The following is a 15,092-nucleotide window of genomic DNA, read 5'->3' as shown; positions in this document are numbered from 1 at the left end:
GGCCCCTTCTACAACCTTTCTTACCACAGTTGTTAAGTGAATCATTGTAGTTGTTAATAAAATGGTTGTTAAGTGAATCTAGCTTTCCCATGGACTTTTCTTGTCAGAAAGGGATCATGTGACCTCGGGACACTGCAACCGTCATAAATAGGAGTCAGTTGCCAAGAGTTTGAATTTTGATCACCTTACCGTGGGGATGCTGCAATGGTCGTAAGTGTGGAAAAACGGTCATAAATTGCATTTTTCAGTGCCACTGTAACTTTGAACGGTCACTAAATGGACTGTCGTAATTCGAGGACAACTTGCATTTCAATTGCTTGAAGAATATCAAGAATATCTGTAACTTTCATAAAACACAGATACTCCTCTACGTATACAGTATATCTGCAAGGTTTTACAGTTATTGCCTTGAGAATATTTTAGAGTCATTTTATTAATCAATTAAATATCTGCTCTTATTGTTATCTGTTAGAAAAGCAGATAGATAGATAGATAGATAGATAGATAGATAGATAGATAGATAGATAGATAGATAGATAGACGGATGAACGGATGAACGGATGGACAGATATATATAGAGAATATTCTACTTCTTTATTTTTGTTAATTAAAGGGCTTAATAGGATACACCATACTGTTTCCTTCAAGATTCAGAACATTTTCTTAAAAGGCCATGAAATGAATTCATATGACAAGGATTTAATCTCCTTTTTTAATGGACAAATCTCGTGGTTACATGATGAAATTTAAGACTGCTGGATAATAATCCAGAGCCAGGAAGAGGTGGTGACTCTATTACAAAGAATATCTCAAGAATCAGGGGAAAAAATCATATCAAAGGTTATGATTGTTCAGTTCCACGACAACTGTTGACTAATGCAGCAAAATTGTGCTGAGTAATCCCGTATGTGGGCTACCTCCCTCCCATTAAAACTCTGTCCCTAATATTTTTCTTTGACTAGATTTGAAAGAAAAAGAGAAGGAGGGGGAAAAAACTTCATTGTACATGTTGATAATTTATTATACTCTGATTTTCAAGAAGAAGAAAAATACTTACGGATATTAATTCTTTGCATCTATATCAGAGGTCTTCAAACTTGGCAGCTTTAAGACTTGTGGACTTCAACGTCCAGAATTCTCCAGCCAGCTATGTTGTGTCAGTGTGAAAAACTGGCTGGAGGATTCTGAGCGTTGAAGTCCACAAGTCTTAAAGCTGCCAAGTTTGAAGACCTCTGATCTATACAAATACACCATTCATCCTATACGCAAATATATCCATTCTGTATAAGCTATACATTAATTGCTGTATGATATTTAGTGGGGGGAAAAAAAACCCCAATCCAACTTTAATATTTTTATTCGGCTTATTTGTTATCCCATATTCATCGGTGTTCCTGTTATTACAGTGCCATGATTTCTTAGGCTGTAATTGTGTCGTTCGTAGTACAAGCTACAGGTGTGTGCTGTTGAAGTGTTTAAGAATTAAGAAGCATACGCTGAAACAACTTGAAGTGGCGAGAATAAATGCTTGAAGAGAAGTGTTTGTATAACTGACTGAAAGGTTTCAATTTGGTAGGGCCTACATATATTAACTAATTCCTAGCTATTACGACTCGTTCTCCTTCCTGTCTAACTTTTAGCCCAGTTGAAATTCAAGTATAGTTTGTCCTCGACTGAACAACCACAATTGAGCCCCAATTTTTTTTTTTTTTTTGCTTGCCACAGTTGTTAAGCAAATGGTTAGAGTGCAGTACTGTAGACTAGTTTTGCTGACTGCGGGCTGCCTGCAATTTGGCAGTTTGAATCTCACCAGGCTGACTCAGCTTTCCATCCTTCCGAAGTGGGTAAAATGAGGACCCAGATTGTTGGGGGCAATAGGCTGACTCTGTAAACTGCTTAGAGAGCGCTGTAAAAGCACTGTGAAGCGGTATATAAGTCTAAGTGCTATTGCTACAATGGTCATGAATGTGAATCAGTTCCCAGTTTTGATCACGTGACCCCCAGGGAGGTGTTCTGCCTCAGCTACGGACCCCAAAGAACACAGCACACACAAAGTCCGTTCAAACCTTAGTTTACCAAATAAACCAGTGTTTTACAATGGCTGTTAATTAACTGCATTAACAGCCGCCAAGAATTCAAAGAATAATAACTGAAAGCTTACTATGGTTGGCAGAATGCCCAGAAGCAATTTGCAGGAAGCTGATAAGATAAGCAAGACAAGACACGAAGGTATGTGAACGAAGTTGTTCCCTGCAAATTGCTTTAGTCGGTGTTCCTCCTTAAATAGGCTAAGGGACTGCAATGGTTGTCGGTGTGAAAAACGGTCATAAGTCACTTTTTTCAGTGCCGTTGTAACTTCGAACAATCACTAAATGAATTGTTGTAAGTCGAGAAATGTAGAAGAACGAGCAGGAGAATTAAGATAGGAAAGAATCCAGCATCACTGCTACGGGATCAAATCCTGGTTTAGAGTGTGGTTTATCCCTTTCTCATACACCTTTACACACCTCTTTCCCCCCCTCCCATCCCTGCTAAAAAGGCCTCCAGGCTTGCAATTGTGCTCAGCTAAAGGGAGAAGGATGATGTCAGTGGTTTGGTGGCACATTGCAGAATTCGCATTGATGACGCGATTCCCGCCCAGCCCTTTGCTTAAGCAAGTGAAGAAAGCAGCCAACTCGAGCGTTGCTCAGCTGGAATTGAGTGCAGGGCCAGGAATTATTTTTGTTTTTATTTTTAAAAATATTTAACTGCATAACGTGTCCTGTCCCTCACATGCCTTTCTCATGATTTGGGGTCCTTTTGTGCAAACAGCGCTGCCTCTTGCTGTGAGATCAAAAGAAATAACAAACAGTCCCGTGATTTGGTTGCTGGATTCAGACTGCTCGAACTCAGTGGAGGTAATTCTGCCCTGAAAATAATAGAAAAGACTTGTAGCTTGGGTTTTAGATTTTTGGCAGTGGGTTGCTCTCCAAGATTGTTTCAATTTAGTTTCTGGACGTTTTGTTACCAGACTAAGTAACATCATCATCAGAATTTCCTTGTTCTGTTCTCAATATTTAAATATTAGCTCCAAACAAACAACCAATCGCACACCACTGACAACACTGGCACACTGGCGCTTATGCTGTTGCAACCATTATCGCTTCTCAGCTTGCCAATGAAAAGGGAGGGAGAGGGAAGGGTGAGAAGGACTGCAGGCTCCAGACTTCAAGAAGGAGAGCCATGAGAACCAAGGACACATCTGCAGGTGTTAGCCAAACCCAGAGACTCTTTCTCATAACAATACAACAACACTCAATTGGACAATGTGACCTGCACTAATGGGTGGGGAGGGGGAATTTCATATCATAACTATGTGGGTTTGCGCGGGAATTAGGTAGAGCTGGTTTTGGCTTCAATAGTGCCAAAATGATGTACTCAATGGAGTTTTTCACTGAGACATTGGCAGGTCTTGAGTGTGCTTGTTTTGGTTGCGATTGTCAGTCGGGACATTGACACACACAAGACATTTATAAGCTAAGGAGAATAGGACAAGAAAATCCTGCTGATGATGTTACCCAGTCTGGTAACGAAATGTTCAGAAACTAAATTGAAACAAGCTTGCCACAATTCTGCCCTTCCTGGATTGCTTCTGTTTTTCCAAACGGATCCTGCCCAGTTGGGGAAAGAGGGATAGAGTCAAGATCACATGAAGTATTAGTAAGGTAAAGGTAAAGGTTCCCCCACACATGCATGCTAGTCGTTTCTAGCTCTAGGAGCAGTGCTCATCTCTATTTCTAAACCAAAGAGCCAGCGCTGCCTGAAGATGTCTCCATGGTCATGTGGCTGGCATGACTAAATGCCGAAGGCACACGGAGTGCTGTTACCTTCCCACCAAAGGTGGTCCTTATTTTTCTACTTGCATTTTTTATGTGCTTTCGAACTGCTAGGTTGGCAGAAGCTGGGACAAGTAACGGGAGCTCACTCCATTACATGGTGCTAGGGATTCGAACTGCCGACCTTCTGATCAACAAGCTCAGTGTCTTAGCCACTGAGCCACTGCATCCCTTCGAAGTATTAGTACCTCTATATAAAAACCTTAATAAGACCACACCTGGAGTATTGCATCCGGTTTTGGTCACCATATTATCAAAAAGGTGTTGAGACTTTGGAAACAGTGCAGAGAAGAGCAACTGAGATCATTAAGGGCCTGGAGACTAAAAGATATGAAGAACAGTTGGAAGAATTGGGTCTGACTAGTCTAGAGAAAAGAAAGAGTAGGGGTGACATGATAGCAGTGTTCCAATATTCGAGGGGTTGCCACAAAAAGAGGGAGGGGAGTCAACCTGTTCTCCAAAGCTCCATAAAGCGAAACAAGAAACAATGAATGGAAACCTCTCAAGAAGAGAAGCAGCCTAGAACTAAGGAGAAACTTCCTAACCAGTGGAACAGCTTGCTTTTAGAAGTTGTGAGTGTCCCCACAACTGGAAGCTTTTAAGAAGAGACTGCACAGCCACTTGAAAGAGTAGATGGGTGCATAATTCAGCAGGAAGACGTATTCATGGGAGGGAAGATGGAGTGAGTGACCCAATAGTTGTTGTTGTTGTTGATATTGATGTTATCCATTCAGTTGTGTCCGACTCTTGGCGATTCTATGGGCCAAGGTCTCTCCGCATCTTCTGATCTTGCACTACTTCTTTGAGTTGTTCTATGCTCTGGCTGGTGTCAGCCTTAATGGTGTCCAGTCATCGTGTTCTCTGATGGCCCGATTTCCTTTTAGCACAAACTCTTCCAAACAGAATTGCTTTCTCCAGCGATCCAATAGTTATCTTTTGATAACTGGGAAGCAAATTGGGAAGCTGGGGACTGGGAAGCAAATTGGGAAGTTTTTAGGCGGCCGTTTGATGGATTGCTGGTTGGAGCCAATCTTGAGCATCAGAAGCGAAAACATTCTGGAATCCAGGAATCTCCTGAGATGTTTGCAGAGCAAACAGTAGTGGGTGGGCTGCCCTTTGGTATGGCCACCCCCCCAAGCCATGTCAGAGTGTGTTGATCCCCCCCCAAAAGAATGAGCATCCTGGGCACCTGCCCAGCTTAGCCACATGCTGTGCCAGGGAGCAAAGGCTGCTGGAGTTATTACAGCTCAGTGTAATCCGGAGACCTGTTTACAAGCAAAACTCCAACCTACCCTCCGCCGTGGACTTTGGTCTCTCGCCCTCTCTCGACCCACAAAATAGGATCCAAATAGGACAAATACAAATATTTGTGGCCGCGGAAATGAATTTTCAAGTGTTCTAATCCCCGACTGTCCTAGACAACAGCTCTTTTTTTTTTTGTTTTTGTTTTCAGAGCAGGGATACTGAGTCCAGAGTGTAGTTAGTTTTAGTCTTAACCTCTTGCGCCTGGAGGGTGAGAAAACATTTCTTCCTCCCCCTCCCCCCTCTCCCCTCCCCAGGCACATGGGATGCTTGTCATTTTTTTCCCCAAAAAATTGCTAAATGGGGATTCCCTTTGCCCCAGCTGGCCAGGAAGGAGAGACGCCGAAGGACATTCTGAATTGCAATTCAGCAGAACAGGCACACCATGCCTAACTTTTTGGGGGAGACGAGTTTTGCAAACCTTAACTGGAAACAACCCCAGTTCTGAAGTTTGGATTGCTTGTGGTCTCCCAGTCAGGCGTGTTTCTTATCAAGAGTGTTGTTTTCCAGCCTTCGATCATCTAGTTTATAATTGAACAGTTTTTTGGGGGAAGGAGAGAGGAGATCAGGGAATTACGCTAAAGAGTTAGACAGGTTGGCATTCCCAGCCCAAGAAGAACCTCACTTCCTCCATCTCTCCGCAGGGTTGGAGGTAAGTCTCTGCCTGGAGCAGGTGGTGCAAATTTATGCTCCGCCACACCTAGTTTGGCCAGTTGAAACCACAGATTGTGCTCCTGCCTCGCCTTTTGCCTTGCCTCTTTTTCTCCGTCCTCTGTTAACCAAAACCCACTCGCAGGTGGTGCTTTCTGCAATCCTCGGTGGCATAGAAACAAGGGTTCCTCCTCCTTCGCTCCTCCGTTGCCAACCATTCCTGGGTGGGTGAATGTCAGCAGCCGGAGTTATTTTTAAATGTGAGAGGTGAGGCTTGTCATGCAAAGCTTAAGAGAAGAGGGCGTTTGTTTGCAGAGCTGACACCGAGGGGGAACGCCGCTCCTCACTGGCCAGCCCCGTTTTGGTTTTTTTTTTTTTTTGCCTTTATACCTGCTAATCTTTAACCTGCCTGTCAGTCAAGCCAGCTCCGGAGTGGCTACCAGAGCCCACAGGAAATGTTATTTGTCATCGGTGATCCTGAGGACCAGACTGAACTTTGAGACCTGCACGCTTTCTGCCACGCTCCTAAACTAAGCGGACGCCTTCTGCTCTTCTTTCGCAGGATAATATCAACGTCTTTTTGAAAGCCTGTGAAAACCTGGGATTAAAAGAAGCTCAGCTTTTTCATCCTGGTGACCTTCAGGATTTATCTAATCGAGTTACCGTCAAGTAAGTATGGCTAAGTCCTCGGCTTTCTATGTGTGTACGTTGTTGAATCTTGTTGAGATGTACAAGTTGAGATTTGCTGTTTAGTTCCAGGGAGAAGCTAGCCGAATCCTCAAGATTCTTTCTATCTATCTATCTATCTATCTATCTATCTATCTATCTATCTATCTATCTATCTATCTATCTATCTATCTACCTTTCTTTCTTTCTTTCTTTCTTTCTTTCTTTCTTTCTTTCTTTCTTTCTATCTTTCTATTATCTCTCTCTCTCTTTCTATCACCTTTCTCTCTCTCTCTCTCATCTATCTATCTATATCTATCTATCTCTCTACCTTTCTTTCTATCTATCTCTCTATCATCTCTCTTTCTATCACCTTTCTATCTCTCTCTCTCTCTCATCTATCTATCTATCTCTACCTTTCTTTCTTTCTATCTATCTCTTTATCATCTCTATCTATCTATCACCTTTCTCTCCTCTCTCTCTCTCTCTCTCTCTCTCTCTCTCTCTCTCATATCTCTCTCTTTTTCTATCTAACACCTTTCTATCACTCTCTCTCTCTCTCATCTATCTATCTATCTATCTATCTATCTATCTATCTATCTATCTATCTATCATCTCTCTCTCTCATCTCTCATCTCTATCTATTTATGTATAAAGTAAAATGTACTAAGCTACTTGACAAATTGATACAGGTAGATCATGACTTGCAACAGTTCATTTAGTGACAGTTTGAAGTTACAACGGCAAGGGAGAAAATGACTTATGACCCTTTTTTCACACTTACGACCATTGCAGTATCCCCATAGTCTGACTCACATTTATGACGGTTGCAATGTCCCGGGGTCATGTGATTCCTCTTGGCGACCTTCCGACGAGCAAAGTCAACCGGGGAAACCAGATTCACTTAACAACCGTGTCACTAACTAACTTTTAACTTTTAACTGGAGCGATTCGCTTAATAATTGTGGCACAAAAAGTCGTAAAATGCAACGACAAAATTTGGGCTCAGCTGAGGTCGCCAGACGAGGACTAATCTGTAGTTATGTCAATTCAGAGAGGAAATGCAAAACTCGAGTGGAAAAGGTGTTTTTGCTGTAAACCACTCAGATTATTCTGGGCCGAGATGTCTATTTCTAGGGCTGTCTTCAGTCAATCCTTCAGATATGACACCCGTAAAACTATACCGAGTATGCAGATTCTCTCCTCTGTAGAGAAATATATGATAGGTGGCATGAGAACTGCATCCTAACTACTGGCTTCACTCAGCAACGGTAGACCAGGAAATCTTTTGGTTTAACTTTAACGTCAGTTTTACCTGAAATTCTGGGTGACCGCACCTTTAACCCATGACATCCCTTTCTGAGATACGGCATTCGTCATCTCAACCCTCCCTAACGTTGACCCAAAAGTGACGACAAAGAATTCCATTCTTTGGAGAGCTTTCTCTGCCCCACCAGAAAATGTTCAGAAAGTTTTGCTATGAACTGTCTATTTCGCTGTGTCTGCTTCATCTTAGGAAGGGCATAGACCTAGCAAAATGAATGTCAAGGACATTGTGGCCGGCTTCAAAAAAAAAACAAAAAAAAAACACTTGCTTATATGTTCAAATAATTATTTTAGATTTGCTCGTTGAAGTGCATTGCGCAACCTGCTTGAGAATGCCAGAAAAGGTGCGCGCCTGTGTGGATGTAAACGTATGTGGTTCCTAAGCCAGAGGTCTTCAAACTTGGCAGCTTTAAGACTTGTGGACTTCAACTCCCAGAATTCTCCAGCCAGCTATGCTATGCATAACATAGCATTTTATCCTATGCATAAAAGCTATGCTGGCTGGAGAATTCTGGGAGTTGAGGTCCACAAGTCTTAAAGCGGACAAGTTTGAAGACCTCTGTTCTCAGCAGTGAACGGCAAAGTTTCACATAGTTTGTGAAGACTATGAGGGTTCCTGGGGTTTGGCATTCGGCAAACGGTGGCGTTTGTGGAAGGGGACACGAACGGAGGCGCTCACGCTCTCCTTTCCACTCAGCCCTCCCTTTGCTTTGCGAGAAGGCGGCGTGTGAAGAAGCAAGCACCTTTGCGAAATCCACCCAATGCAATCTTTTGCAACCTGGTCAAACCGAGTCATCGTAAGCGATCTATCCGACAACTGCTGCTGTGGTGTGTCGGAATTGCTCCCAGGAACGCCATGGCACCGGTTTCCCTTTCCTGTTAGGGGAGAAGCAAAGCAACAGCCGGCAAAGTTTCCCTAACAGGTTTCCTTTTCCAGGAGGCAACGTGTGGGCCTGGCAAGAAGGCTTGGCAGCTTCAGATTTGCATTCCTGTGGCGCTGCCTCTCTCTCTCTCTCTCTCTGTCCCCTCCCGCTGCGGGAGTAAAATGAGAAGGCGGCGCAATTCCCTCTCGTTCTGCTGGAAATGCTGTCAAACTGGCTGCTGCAGGTGTAGCGATGAGAGAGTTTTCTGCCACAATCTTCTCCTGGTTGCGGTGTCACAAGCCCACATGTGTAACCATCTCGAGTACCCATTTCCTTTTCCCTCCCCAAAACTTTCGATCTGGGAACGAGAGAGAGAGGGGGAGAGGGAGGGAGAGAGAGAGAAGGGCTTTTCTGTGAAGGCTGTGTTGCAGAAAAGAACGTAGAATAATAGGGTTGGAAGGGACTTGGACATCTTCTACCCTGTTTCCCCGAAAATAAGACATCCCCTGATAATAAGCCCAATCGGGCTTTTGAGTGCATGCGCTAAAATAAGCCTCCCCCCCCAAAAAAAATAAGCCCTCCCTCCCCAAAAATATTTAAACGCAGAGCTGGAAATCAGTTAAGAAGGCAAGAGGATCCCCATCTTGCTCCACGTGGCCCAAAATAATAAGACCTCCCTGAAAATAAGGCCAAACGCTTATTTCAGGGTTAAAAAATATATAAGACAGGGTCTTATTTTTGGGGAAACACGGTAGTCCCGTGATGGCGAACCTAATGGCACGCGTGCCAGATATGGCACGCAGAGCCCTCTCTGCTGGCACGCATGCTGTCGTCCCTGGTCAGATCTCCGTGGCGTTTCTTTCATGAGCTTCTGTTTCCCTGCAAACGACGAAACAGAAGCTCGCAAAAGAAAAAGATCTTACCTCTTGCTGCGCTGCCAGTGTTGGGATGCCCCACCTTCCGCCGGCCAGCTGGTCTTTGGGTCCCTGCTGCGCATGCACGCATGTCCGCGGATGTGTCTGTGCATGCACATGTCTGCACAAGTGCACATTCACGCAAGCGTGAGCACCTTTTAGTTGTGTATTTGATGTCTAAAAGGTTCGCCATCACTGTTCTAGTCGAACTCCCTACCCATTCCAGGAGATTCTATATCATTCTGAACTCTCTTTGAGCTTGATGAGATGGCTACATGTAAGCATAGAAAGAATTACAGAACAGAATAATAGAGTTGGAAGGGACCTTGGAGGTCTTCTAGTCCAACCCCCTGCATAGGCAGGAAACCCTGCAACACTTCAGACAAATGGTTATCCAATATCTACTTAAAAACTTCCAGTGTTGGAGCATTCACAACTTCTGAAGGCAAGTTGTTCCACTGATTAATTGTTCTCACTGCCAGGAAATTTCTCTTTAGTTCTAGGTTGCTTCTCTCCTTCATTAGTTTCCACCCATTGCTTCTTGTCCTGCCCTCAGGTGCTTTGGAGAATAGCTTGACTCCCTCTTCTTTGTGGCAGCCTTTTTTATGTTACTCAGCTCATCCTATGAAAGTGTCCCAACTTCCCAGCTCTCACCTCTGTTCCCCAAACTGGAAAGCAAGTGGCTTCTCTTTAACTCTTTCAAAATAGCTTTTTTTGGGGGTCTTTCTTGGCTTTCACGAAGAAAAATGCTCCTCTATCTAGACTGTCATGGTCCAAGAGTGGTTGGCTAAAGCTTCCGCTGCAGTTCCGTAGTCATTCAGAAATGATTCCTTTCTTCTGGGTTGGCTTAAGCAAGGTTGGAATGATAAGTCTGTAACAAGAGCTCATCGGAGGTGGCAGTCCCTAGCAGAGAAAATCAGCGGAGATCAGGCAGCTTAATACTAAAGCCGTTGTGCAAGAGTTGTGTGGAAACTTTCCTAGGAACCACAGGCCCAAGAAGTGGTGATGAGATTGTGGGCGAAACTGGGCGAATCGATTGATATCCAGGCTACTGATTGTTCTGGAGAAAAGGCAGTCCTTGTTCTTGCGATGAACTCTTACTCCCACAACTGTTTCTGTTGTTGTTTCTTCTTCTTCTTCTTCTTCTTCTTCTTCTTCTTCTTCTTCTTCTTCTTCTTCTTCTTCTTCTTCTTCTTCTTCTTCTTCTTCTTCTTCTTCTTCTTCTCCTTCTCCTTCTCCTTCTCCTTCTCCTTCTCCTTCTCCTTCTCCTCCTCCTCCTCCTCCTCCTCCTCCTTCCCCTTCCCCTTCCCCTTCCGCCACCGTCTCTTCTTTTCCTTCTCCTTCTCCTTCTCCTTCTCCTTCTCCTCCTTCTTTTTCCCCTTCTCCTTCTCCTTCCCCTTCCCCTTCTCCTTCTCCTTCTTCCTCTTCTTCCATTTCTTCTTCTCCTCCTCCTCCCTCTCCTTCTCCCTCTCCTTCTCTCTGTCCTCCTCCTTCTCCTCCCTCTCCTCCTCCTCTTCCTCCTCCTTCTCCTCCTCCCTCTCCTCCTCCTTCTCCTTGTCCCTCTCCTTCCTCTCCCTCTCCTTCTCCTTCTCCCTCTCCTCCTCCTTCTCCTCCCTCTCCTCCTCCTCCTCCTCCTCCTCCTCCTCCTCCTCCTCCTCCTCCTCCTCCTCCTCCTCCTCCTCCTCCTCGCTGTGTTTGAAAACAGAGCCTCCCTCCCTCCATCTTAGCTGGCCTATCTAAAGTACTTGGTGGTGTCTTCCAGATATGATGGATTGCAACTCCAGCCAGAACAGTGGAAGGCTGTGATGAAAGAAATAATGCATATCCTTCAACACACACACCCCAACTTCCCCCCAAGAGAGGGAATTTGGAAAGCTACTGTCTTTTACAGACGTCAGTTTCCAATTTTGCAAATTTTGGAACCCAATGCCTGTTTTAATCAGCTGGGGGAAAATATATATTCCAAAAAACTAGATGGACCAAGAGAAGGAGGAGTGCATCCAGACTTTTCTTGGCGCTGACTTTCCACACAAGCGGCTTGTGCATTAATGTCCGCTTTCTGTAGGAAATGAGCATGTCTCGAAGTCAAACAGCCAAGATTATTATAGGTTGCAATGTGAGATTCCAGCTATAAATACTTGCAGGCCTTTGGAGAAAGCTACAGAACATCCTTCGGTCTCCTTGCGTCATCCGTGGAGGTGCTGCACCCAGAGGTTTCAAGGCCTTGATGTGGTTTTTGCATTTTCCATGCGCCCTTTCGTACATGTTGAGATATTTAATTTGAATTATTAGTTTCAACTTAAGAAAGAATCTTGCTCTGAGAAATGAATCCTATATACCCATGATGCAGTGGTGGCTTTCAAATTTTTTTTATTATCGGTTCTGTGGGTGTGGCTTGGTGGGCGTGGCATGGCTTGGTGGGCGTGGCTGGGGAAGGATACTATAAAAGCTCCATTCCCACTCCACTCCAGGGGAAGGATACTGTAAAATCTCCATTCCCTCCCCACTCCAGGGGAAGGTTACTGCAAAATCCCCATTTTCTCCCAATCAGCTGAGACTCAGGAGGCAGAGAATAGATGGGGGCGGGACCAGTCAGAATTTTTACTACCGGTTTTCCAAACTACTCAAAATTTCCGCTACCGGTTCTCCAGAACTGGTCAGAACCTGCTGAAACCCACCTCTGCCGTGATGGTGAACCTATGGCACGCGTGCCCGAAGTGGCACACAGAGCCATTTTTCTGGGTACTGTTGCCCAACTCACCAGCTGCGCATGTGTGCGCGCCCCAGCTGTTGTTCGGGCCTCCGGTGCACATATGTGCAATTCAAGGGACCCAGCTGCTCTTCGGAGCTCTCCTGCGCATGTGTGCACCACTGCTATACTGTAAGTGCTCTCGTTAACTGTGGGAATAACCAAATATTTTGTCTGCTAGTTCCAAGCATGTTTGCCCTGAAGTGTTCCTTGGGTCACTCTACAGGTAGTCCAGTGGTGGGTTGCCCCCGGTTCATAACGGTTCTATAGAACCGGTAGCAAAACCGGTGGGAGGCTTCGATCCTGACGTCATTAGAATGCTTCTGCGCATGCACAGAAGAGCACGTGCAGGAGCAAAGCAAGAGGGCGCGCACGGCCCCTTTGCAAAGCGGTAGTAAACTTAAGTAGAACCCACCCCTGAGGTAATCCTCAATTTACTATCACAATTGAGCCCAAAATTTCTGTCGCTAAGTGAAACACGTGTCAAGTGAATTTTACCCCATTTTACCACCTTTCTTGCCACCGCTGTTAAGTGAATCACTGCAGTTGTTAAGTTAGTAATGTGGTTGTTAAATGAATCTGGTTTCCCCGTTGACTCCGCTTGTTAGAAGGATGCAAAAAGGGGATCACATGACCCCCACCCCCAGGACACTGCAACCGTCATAAATATGAGTCCGTTGCCAAGCATCCAAATTTTGATCACGTGACCGTGGGTGTGAAAATAAGTCACATTTTTCAGTGCTGTTGTATCTTTGAACGGTCACTAAATGAACTGTTGTAAGTCGAGGGCTACCTGTCATTGGGCTTGATTCCCTGTGAATTCCCAGTGAAGGGTGAGGAGATATCCTGAACGAGACCTTAGCCCAGATGTCTCTCCCCATCTGGTTTGCAACACAAGCATTGTGAGCATTTCTTCACCGAAAGCCGTGGTGGCGCAGTGGTTAGAGTGCAGTACTGCAGGCTACTTCTGTTGACTGCTGACTGCCAGCAGTTCGGCAGTTCGATTCTCACCAGGCTCAAGGTTGACTCAGCTTTCCATCCTTCCAAAGTGGGTAAAATGAGGACCCAGATTGTTGGGGGAGCAATATGCTGACTCTGTAAACCGCTTAGAGAAGGCTGTAAAGCACTGTAAAGCCGTATATAAGTCTAAGTCAGGGGTGAAATCCAGCAGGTTCTGACAGGTTCTGGAGAACCGGCAGCGGAAATTTTGAGTAGTTCAGAGAACTGGCAAATACCACCTCTGGCTGGCCCCAGAGTGGGGTGGGAATGGAGATTTTGCAATATCCTTCCCCTAAGAGTGGGGAGGGAATGGGGATTTTGCAGTATCCTTCCCCTGTCACACCTACCAAGCCACACCACGCCCACCAAGCCATGCCCACAGAACTGGTAGCAAAAAAAATTAAATTTCACCACTGGTCTAAGTGCTATGGCTATTGCTAAAGAATGCATCTCTATCAGGAGGTGACTTTCAATTGCTTATTGCATAATAGTGCAGGACCTTGAATTTTCTGCCTAAGCCTGTCTGTTTCTTGTTTTGATTTATGAACTCTTAAGCAATTCTCTTAATAATTAGTCTAAATTGCCTTAATTCTAGAGATGCCTGACTCTGCAGTCTTCCACAGATTATAGTAATTAAGTACCTTTGAACTTTGCAGTAGGAATTTACCTGTGAAGCAGATTTAGGATGAAACTGTGAATTCTGTGGCCAGATGTACGGTTATTGGCTAGTTATTATCTTAACATCCAAAAGCTCTTTTCCTGGATGGAGTATTAAATGTGTGCACAGATCTAATGTGCTTGAAATTAAATTCTGTCGTTCTGGAGTAGGAGTGGTGGCAAAACCGTAAATAAATTAGTAAAATAAATTGCTTCAATAGAAATTTCACACCTAAGTTGCTAAAGATTGGCAGAAATGCATATATGTACCAGTTGCTTAAGCAGTAGGAAAACCTGAACAGAAACCTTTTCCAGTTGGAATTTCACTGAGAACTTTGCCTTCAATGCTCTTGAAGGTAGTCAGATGCAATATAGATCATGACAATTGTAGGAAATGCTTCTCTGTGGAACCATTGATAGCCCCCAACCCTCCATAGTAGAGTAATTTTTTCATCGTAGGAAGGGAAGGATATCTTTCTCATTGACTTTACTGTGCCACCAACCATCAAACATCTTGAGATGAAGAAATTATTTTGACTAGAAATTCACTTAGAATTGGTATGGAGGTTCATTTTCCAAGCTTGTGGGTTGGTTTCCAAACATTTTGTTGCCAGGTTAGGTAACATCTTCAGTGGAGTTTGGGAAATGTCAGTATCAGTGTTCTTCACTTACTACCACATCATTAGTAAAGACCAGGGTGGATAAAAATCAATTATTTTTTTAAAAAAATAAAAAAATCAGATTTTTTTGATTTAAATTGGATTTTTTTTAATTTAAATTGGATTTTTTTTATTTTTATCGAATTTATTTTAATAAAAAACTTTTGGGGTAAAAATCTATCATAAGATAGTTTTCTATTTAAGATACATAAATAATTTAATTTATTCAGCATGAAATGGAGCTTAGTTATATAGCATGAGGCTGTATATTCTGCAACACTGGGACTATTGGTGAGTCAACAGTGGGTCAAAGGAGTAGCAGAGATGACAGTTGCTCTTTAAAAATTATGATTTAAATCGAGTTGATTTAAATCGAGCCTTTTTACTAGTGATTTAAATCATGATTTAAATTGTGATTTAAATCAACTCGA

The 15,092-nt window shown here is 43.9% G+C and overlaps 1 protein-coding gene across 24 annotated transcripts in view; it reads left to right on the top strand.

Moving 5' to 3' along the window:
• LMO7 (LIM domain 7) overlaps nt 1-15,092 on the top strand; it is a 169,857-nt gene that overhangs the window by 79,322 nt on the left and 75,443 nt on the right. For all 24 annotated transcript variants that reach the window (XM_087895542.1, XM_087895540.1, XM_087895534.1 and 21 more), the window contains one exon: nt 6,391-6,497. In XM_087895542.1, the coding sequence (XP_087751668.1) occupies nt 6,391-6,497 (107 nt within the window). The remainder of the gene's footprint in view (nt 1-6,390; nt 6,498-15,092) is intronic.

Source organism: Pantherophis guttatus, chromosome 5 (assembly GCF_059756535.1).
Source record: "Pantherophis guttatus breed Tessera chromosome 5, ASM5975653v1, whole genome shotgun sequence".
Taxonomy (NCBI): Eukaryota; Metazoa; Chordata; class Lepidosauria; order Squamata; family Colubridae; genus Pantherophis; species Pantherophis guttatus.
Note: the sequence above shows the minus strand (reverse complement) of the source record. Positions and strands in the feature narration are given on the sequence as shown.